The sequence below is a fragment of the Ascidiella aspersa genome, chromosome 3, assembly GCF_963924565.1.
Source record: "Ascidiella aspersa chromosome 3, kaAscAspe10.2, whole genome shotgun sequence".
NCBI classification, from domain to species: Eukaryota; Metazoa; Chordata; class Ascidiacea; order Phlebobranchia; family Ascidiidae; genus Ascidiella; species Ascidiella aspersa.
Window position 1 is genome coordinate 26,453,204 of NC_139449.1, and position 8,699 is coordinate 26,461,902.

General features: G+C 32.9%; 1 protein-coding gene across 2 annotated transcripts; it reads left to right on the forward strand.

Annotated features, from left to right (window-relative positions):
- Positions 1 to 2,472: 2,472 nt before the first annotated feature.
- LOC146161198 (cytochrome b5-like) lies at positions 2,473 to 7,049 on the forward strand. 2 transcript variants are annotated; one of them, XM_083384351.1, is made up of 6 exons: positions 2,473 to 2,640; positions 2,729 to 2,765; positions 3,663 to 3,754; positions 4,241 to 4,305; positions 5,248 to 5,291; positions 6,573 to 7,049. In XM_083384351.1, exons 1-5 carry the CDS (start codon positions 2,515 to 2,517, stop codon positions 5,273 to 5,275), a joined length of 348 nt encoding a protein of 115 aa, XP_083240477.1. In that variant the 5' UTR covers positions 2,473 to 2,514; the 3' UTR covers positions 5,276 to 5,291; positions 6,573 to 7,049. The 2 variants fall into 2 exon arrangements, with proteins under 2 accessions (XP_083240477.1, XP_083240476.1); XM_083384350.1 differs by lacking the exon at positions 5,248 to 5,291 and having other exon boundaries at positions 6,573 to 7,047.
- Positions 7,050 to 8,699: the final 1,650 nt, after the last annotated feature.

The following is an 8,699-nucleotide window of genomic DNA, read 5'->3' on the forward strand; positions in this document are numbered from 1 at the left end:
GTTAAAACTAAACGTCAGGTTGAGTAAATACGTTTATGACACCATAAGCTTCATATAATATTCAGTTTAAGTCAGAAAAGAGTCCAGAAGGAATAGAATTAACTCGAATCTAGGTTTCGCAAGAAAAGCAATTATTACGTTATTTCGGATTTCAAAGGTTACTTTAGGACAAACATTAATCTCTGAAGATGCGGTACAAACCTAGGCATTTAAACTACATACAATCAACGCAACATAAAATGAATTATTCGACAAGGCTCAGCTTAAATGATTGTGACAGCGACCAAATAGCCTGCCCAACACGGCCGCCAAACAAGTTTGCTGCACAATCAAACAAAGTGTGCTTGTTGGCTTCTTGCTTGTTATGTTTCCACACGTAAAAACTGATCATTATGCGCCATAAATCAGAAATAAACATTGACGAGTGTCGAAGGTGCACTTCTTTTGTGAATAACTCTTTGATTCAGCTGTTAGCTGACGTTGGTGTTGTTTTTATCTCGGTCTTATGGCTGGAGTCTGCGTTTTTGACTTAGATGGGTTTTTTAAAACCTAATTTTATGTATGAATTTACTAAAAGTTTTTACCTATCAATAGATACGCGAATTTTAGTCAAACCGAATACAATCCGGAATTTTATGAACTGGTTGTAGCAGCGACTAATGTTTGTCTATATAATAATAACGTTTTCGCCGAAATACAATCCGGAATTTTATGAACTGGTTGTAGCAGCGACTAATGTTTGTCTATATAATAATAACGTTTTCGCTTGATGGTAAATTGTTAAATATTTCACCCCAATTTCAATTTCCTTGCTTGGTCGATCTGGCTAATCCAGTCAGCAACAGACGAGCTAATCCTTACCGCAGTCGTTTCTCGTTATATATGTATACTTCGATGCTGTCGAAAGTAGTCGTGTTTTACTGCGCTGTGAGTTGTATTCTTTGAAAGTGAAGTTGTATTAGATTATTAGATTGCCCAAATGCACCTTGAAATGACAGATTTCGGTAAATTTAGTTTTTAATATATGTCCGTGTCTATATCAGATAGAAGAAGTCGTTTAATACGTTTATAACATACGAAGTAATAACAATCCGCATGTTAAAATAATTAATTATTATTTTGAATTCACCACCCTTATTTTATTTAAATATTTAAATTAATGTGGCCGAAATCACGTGACTGGCCAAATTTCGCTGACGAATGGTATTGCCACACTGTTGCAGCAGTGCCTATATATCAACTTGTTGCAGTAACTTATAAAAAAAGAAAGAAAATGTTAGGAGAACGGTATAATCCAAGAGAAATATCTGTGTAAAAGCGTGGTAGTCTAGAATCCAACCAACAAGGTATTAAATCATCGCAGAATATTCGGACTTTGGTGTGTGTGTGGTCAAATGTTATTTTATTCATTTGGCGTGAAGCATCGCTGGCCTTGTGTATTTTCCAAAACAAATTTGTCGTTTTTTGGCGTAGGATTTCAGACGAAAAAAAATTGGCGTGAATTATTGGCGGCTACAAATTGTTGTGGTAGGATTCTAGACCAACTAACCCTCAATACGTTTCTTGCATAATCTACCTTTAACGTTTTACAGCGTGTAGATTCGTAAAATATTAACCAAGGTGTTTTACCATTCGTGAGTCAACAGAATATGAAACGTGACTAGAAAATGCGTGTTACTCAATTTCGTCAAGATCATTGTTAACACAGCTTAATCTAGAATGTTCTGAATGTTGAATATGCCTATACCCTTTTAAACTAAAAAATAATAAGAAAGTGGCTATTTGTATACCCATCCATAATGTGTTCATTAATTTCAGTTAGGGTTAGCGTTGGAGTTCGGGTGGTGATAGTATTAAATTTAATTTCCGAGTTTTTTATAATTTAAATAATTTATTCTGAAATCGATTTAAAATATTTTGGTAGGTAAATTGCCTATATGAGGACGTGCCGATAGGCTATTTGCCCGGATCGCATTTTTAACACTTCGTTATAACTATAGTGATTATGGTGATTTGAAGAAATTTGGTGTCTATGTGAATATAGCCTTTTCCAAATGCTAAGGCCAATACAAGAGTTATTGGTCCAACTAATGGTTACTTGAAATATGATTCAAGATTTCCTATTTTTCTCAAATCTGATTCAAACATTTTTTTAACTTAAAAAACAAATGTTCCATCGAAAACAAATGTTCCATCAATGATAAATTATTCTTTTAAACTGTGGTAGTTAATTGTGCGCTAGAATTCTACCCCAGAGATTTGGGGTTGATGTTGCCAACCATAGATAGGTTAGGACTAGGAGCTTTTTGGTTTGGTGGGTAAAGTAATTATATTATATGTATTTTCTCAATTTGTTTCTTACCCGTAAATTTTAACAACTCGTTTTGTTACTGTAAAAGCAGTGGTAGGATTCTCAACCAGCACCGAGTTCTATAGTTCTAAATGTTACTGACTTTTTTTTCTCACAGTTTACTAAACTTTATATCACTGGAATCTTACAAATACGCTAACAACATGGCAACAAAAGGAAAAGAAACACAATATTTCCGTTTGGAAGAAGTAAAGAAACATAATGATGTCAAATCCACTTGGATCATTGTACATAATAAAGTTTATGACATCACAAAGTTCCTTGAAGAGGTATGTCTAACCTCATTAAATGCCTCAATAGATATATATGCATTGCGATTTAAATAAGTTGTAACAACATTTGTTTTGTTTTTTCCAGCATCCAGGTGGTGAGGAAGTCCTTCTTGAACAAGCTGGTATGATCATTTCTATTTGTATAGTTCTTTTTTCTTGTTTGTGTTTCTTTTGTGCAACAAGTAGGGATGTTTAAAGTACAATATCGAATCCTTGGATTCGAATCCAGATGAGATTCGAATCCAATTCTGCCTTTTATTTTGGGTAATTGGAACCGATATAATTTAATGTTTTACCGCCATTTGTCGCGCCTAAAGTTGCAAAAGTAACATTACGTTGAAGAGGTGCTGGATGTCGAGCAAACGCGCTATAGGGTTGCTTTAGGTCAACTTTAGGCCAATATTCAGCGAGGTTATACAGTAATGCAAATTTTCAAGTATTCGTTATGTTAATAATAAATTTGTATTCTTTGCACTACATTATTTGACTGCATAACAGATCATTTTAGTCAAAAAAAAGAAGCACAAAAACCCAACAATGCTTTAAAAACAGGATCGAATTGCTAAAGAGTTCTGTGTTCGGTGTTGCATTGTACTCACTATTGGCAAATATATAAGTTTTGGCAACAACTTAAGTTTGGACAGTGGACATATTACAGTTTACACAACTGCTTCAAATGACAGTTGTTAAAAATCTTAAACATATGGGAGATTTTTTTTTTATTATAATGTACACATGTTAGCAAAAAATCCCTTCCCCAAACAAAATCGAGGTTAAATAATTTAATAAAAATATACTAGGATTCGCTATTCTGGATTCGTTATTCTAGATTCGAAACCTATTATTCTAGAATACCTTGGTATTCTACTTTAAACATCCCTAGCAACAAGCTTTAAATTACTGGGTGCTGTGCCTTTATACATGTGCAGTTGTTGACTTTTTTCACATGCAAATTGTTTGACAAAATGCAAAAGTTTTGTTCATTACTATATACATATGTGCTCGATTTACTTGTGAAGGGCAAGATTCTACTGAAGCATTCGAAGATGTTGGCCATTCCTCAGATGCACGGGCAATGCAGATGGATTACTATATCGGAGACCTTCATCCTGTAAGTTTTAGCAGCAGACTTAGTGTAAATAGGTGCTGTGAAGGAAATATAACGTGCTTAAAAATACCTTATTCACTGTTATACCTAAATCTTTTAAATGTAGCCATTTTTATTGCCCATAAATAATCAGGTTTATTAATTATTACATTGTTTTGATACTTATTAAGTGTATAAGAGTTTAAATCGTGTGATCAAGTTGGAAGACCTAAGAGGTGTTTAAACTTTAAATCTGCTTTAATAATATTATACTTAGAGCTCATATTCCTTAAAAATAAGTTGGCACCATATTTTTATTGAATATAAATTAATTTTTTTGCATTTGAATTCTATATGTATTATTATCAACACCTAGTCTTAAAAAAAAATTGCTTGGTAAAAATAATTTTGTTATCAAAAACTTACTTTCTTACAATGTATATATATATGTTTATTTTGTTGACCTGAAAAATGTTGTAACATAACCAGGTATTATAATGCTGTTTTTAGGATGACTACATCCCTGAGAAAAACAAGTCAAAATTTGTTACCACTGGTGAAGGATCGTCTGGCTCGTAAGTATTTTATCCATATATTCATGACTTCTGGGTTTATTTATTTTTTTGTGTTGCAGTAAGTTAATGGGCATGCTAATATACTTTAAATTTTTAAAAAGGAAAGTATGGCCTTAATGCATCCAAAACAACTACAAACTGTAGCTCAACATCAATTTTTATGCTGGCAAAAGAAGCCAGAAAGTGTGACTGACATTTTTCTGCATTAAACAAATTTTTATGTTTTTATAATAGTCGGATACTTATAAATAATTTTTTTAAGACCGTGGTGCTTACATTTACGCCATTTGCTTTGTTGACTCGTTTGTGCATGTCCTAATGTAATGTTTTGAGTTACCTTATTCAGGAAGCTAACGCCTATAAAATCACTTTAATGTTTAGACAAAATAAAATTTATGAAACCTAAATTGCCTTTTATAAATGTCACCTAAAAACATCTAGTAGGTTAGATTAACATGGTTTTCTTATGAAATATATTGCAATTTTTTTTTACTTCCCTAAAACATAAATTTACATCATTTGTTTAAAAGCATATATGCCGGTACACAAAAATCTGCTGAAAATAAAATAGTAAATTAAAAGGAACAAGCCTTTAACAATATGATTAACTCTGTTCAAGCTTGTATTACGTTGTATCATTTATTTTTTATCATAATATTTTTATTTTTTGGTTTAAAGTTTTTTAATTAGGCCAAGCAGGATTCACATAGTGGAATAAAGTTATTTTCAGTTGGTGTCTGACTTCATATTCAACAACATACTTTTGTGAACTGATTTTGTTTTATTTTTAGTTCGTAGCTGTTATATTTACGGCCTTGTTATTCTGTCTTGTCTATCATCAATTATTGTGGAAAACCACAATGCTTGTTGACGTTGTCGTCCATACATTTAGAGCAATTTTGTTGCCAGTCAACAATAACACAACTTTTATTGATTTGGCAGAAATTCTTCATCTTGTAATGTATTGTGAAACCTCCTTTAGCAAAGTAAGTTTTACACATTTTGTAACAAACCTATTGCATTCTTAAGTCAATCAAAATTATTGAAAAAAAAAAAAAAAAAAAAAGCTATTCTTGTTTAAGACATATCAAAATTAAAAAAGCTTTTGAAAACTGCTGTACGATCTTTCCAGGTTTTATGTAAATTATTTGGTTAGTTTTTGTGACAGAGTCATTAGCTCCAACATTTTTTTGGGAATATCAAAATAATTTTGAGGCATTTCCCTGTATCTCTATAATTATGTTATGTCTGTCTCTACATGATTGAGTTTCATAGATAAAATGCTGATGCTGGTTCCATTGCTTTATAAGAGTGATTGCATTATTTATGAGAGTGGTGCAATAACAATTGCTAAGTGCAAAACACAACAGATATCTGGCACCTACACTTCACAGTAACAAATATGTTAGTTATAAACAAACTTTAAACAACACCTGTTTAACAAGCTGGGCAATTTTTTTCAGCACATTTATATTTATAATCCTATTAGAAACAATAATATTTTATATAATGGTTAAATAAAGCTGTTTGGGCCACAAGATAGATGTGCCGGACCAGACTCTGGTCGGACTTGTAAAATGTAAAAAAAGTCATCACAATGAACTGTCGAAACATTCCTGCAAGACAAATTCAGTTGAATTTTTAGTCATAGATTTGTAAAAATTGACTGTTTAAATAATTGTTGTCGACAATAAAATGTTTTAGAAATTTCCAAATTGATTTCAGGTATTCCTTTTTCGTTTGTATGTGTTGTGGTTCTCATAGCAGTTGGTTTGTCTTACGTAGTAAACAGTCTTCAGTATTGTTGTAGTGTAATAGTATGTGGTGTTTAAATTATTTTTGTATTAAATATTATTATATCTACCTTGATTTTTTGTCCACTTTCCTTGTCAAGATGTAAAAAATAATTCAATTGCAAATGACTTATACATATCAGAATTATTTTTCAAACTGATGACTACTAAGGTATTAAAATAATGCTGTCTGCTTAGATTTTTATCATTTTGAAGTTCTACAATTCCAGAATATTATTACCTGACTTAGCATGAAAAATAGTTATATTGAAATAGTGGACAATTGATAGAAAAAATGGCGACATTGCTGTTTCATGTGGCCTAAGACAAATAAATAACATTTTTAAATGTTGTTACAGGAACTGCTATGGTTTGCTCAAATCGCAGTATTAAGTTGTTTTAATACCGTACATGTATTGTATATGCGTAAAACGAATTCCAAAACGTTGACCATTTGCTCTTTTCGTTTTCCAGATCCCTCTCCAACTTGCTTATACCAGGACTTGTCGCCCTTGGAGTGGCACTTCTGTACAGATTTTATGTTGCCAATTAATACCATGTTTCATGTAACCAAGATTTCATAATTGTAACTAATCGTCACGGCCCCTGCTATCGCGTCAAATTGTTTCGCGTTGAAACACACTTGCTGACTCGCTAAACTACCTTGTTTTTAAGTCAATCGTGTCACAACACTTCGGCGCCAATTTACGCCACTATGCAGAGCGTTAAAAACCTAATCAGTTTACTTTTCTCCATAACTCTGGTACAATAATTTTCCCATTATTTATTGTGCAGTAACTATTTTTTCTCAATTTTTCCTATAGCTTGCTTTTGGTTTTAATAGAAGTTTTCAAAACTAATAAAGTGTTTTGACCAAGCAACGAACCTTTTATGTTTCGCGTCCTAATAAAATGCCGTAATCATTAGAACAAAAACAGTCTATGTTTTGAGGTTATACTGTATGTATTTGAAGATTATGATATTTAGTGAAAGAACAGACGTAAAGGCTTAAAGTGCTTTCCTTTTTGTTTAAAGTTCGATTGCTCATGCCAGCTTGCTTGTCGGTTTATCGGAAACGAGTCACTTACTTCCCACAAAACCCTGCCTGATGTTACAGTTCGTTTGTTAGACAACACGCGCTTCTTTTCCACGCAAACGGTGCAAATAGCGAGACGCGTCAGCGCCTCTTAGCAGAAAAAGACATGTAATGGAGTAGCGTAGCTGCAAAAGAGTATGTTTCGCAATTCACCAACAACCCATTTCCTCCATACGCTATCGCCAAGTTATTAGGTTACCATTGCGTAATAACGGAAACGCAGTAGCCTAACTGTAATGTTAAAAAAACGATATTAATACTAAACAATTACATTTTATTAAGTGCTATTGTGATGGGTTAGTTGATGTATATAGTGTAGTATTTGATACAGGGCGTTCTCATTGACACTTTCTTTTAGACGATAGCTAGCAAGCCAACCAACCACAATAGACAAAGGTGGTTAGAATTGTATTAAATAACAAAAGAACGACCAGATTTAAACCATAGAACAGCGGATAAAGTTAGCATAAGTCAGATGCCTAAAATCAAACCCTACAAGAAAGAGTCCACAAAATTAAAAAAAATATTTATGTAAAATTGCAATATACATATATACGCCAAAAGCCAAGACTTAATCACATTTGGATGTTCTAATCGTCTGAAAGTTGAGTTTGTTTGAACGTATGATGTAGTTATTAATTTTATACCTTGTAAAAATGTTGCTTGGGTGTATATTTCTTAACTAGGCTGTAACTGTGAAGAAACAATAGACCTAAATTATTGGGCCTAATAGATTTTTTACAGTACCTACCGTTGCATTTAAATAGGCTTTTTATTGCATTTAACCTATTAATTAACTTCTATGTGATCCATTTTGCTCCTAAATTTTATGCGACTTACAGTCATTAGCTGGTTAGTGTGAGGTGACAATTAACTCATGGTATGACGTCTTAACTGTCAGGCAACACAAACACATTATAATGGTCAACTAAATTCCAAGTGGGCGCCGTAGATCCCTTTATAGATTAGTTAGACAAATTCGCCTTTATATACGGGACAGTCGTTTGTAACGGTATACAACCCTGGTGGCCTTTACGGATTCCGGGTTTTCTATGCGCACGCCGGACTCGGTACTCTAGTCTTACAAAGTCATACTCGAGCCCCGAGTCCAACTCCACAGCCCTGGGCTGAATAATAAAAAAATCACAAAAATAGAAGCTATATATAGGCCTATAATATGTCTAGAATTTAGACTTTTGTTTCAGGTAATTTTTTACACTTACTAATTCACAAAAATTTAAAACATACTCAGATCAAGGTCACTGTTTTCAAGTGACTTGGTTTAACTGAAGTCTTATGGGCAAAAGTACTTGGCAACCTCTTTGGAATAAGTTATTGTGTTAAATAACTTGAGTTGAAAACAAAAGTTTTTCATTTAATAATTTTTTTTAATAAAATTGGCTGATTTGGTCCAGAGTCGGTTAAAAATAACCCGAGTCCGACTCCGGCCAAAAAAATAAATCCGAGTCCGACTCCGGTCAAATGTGCGATTTTGTCGAGTCCCG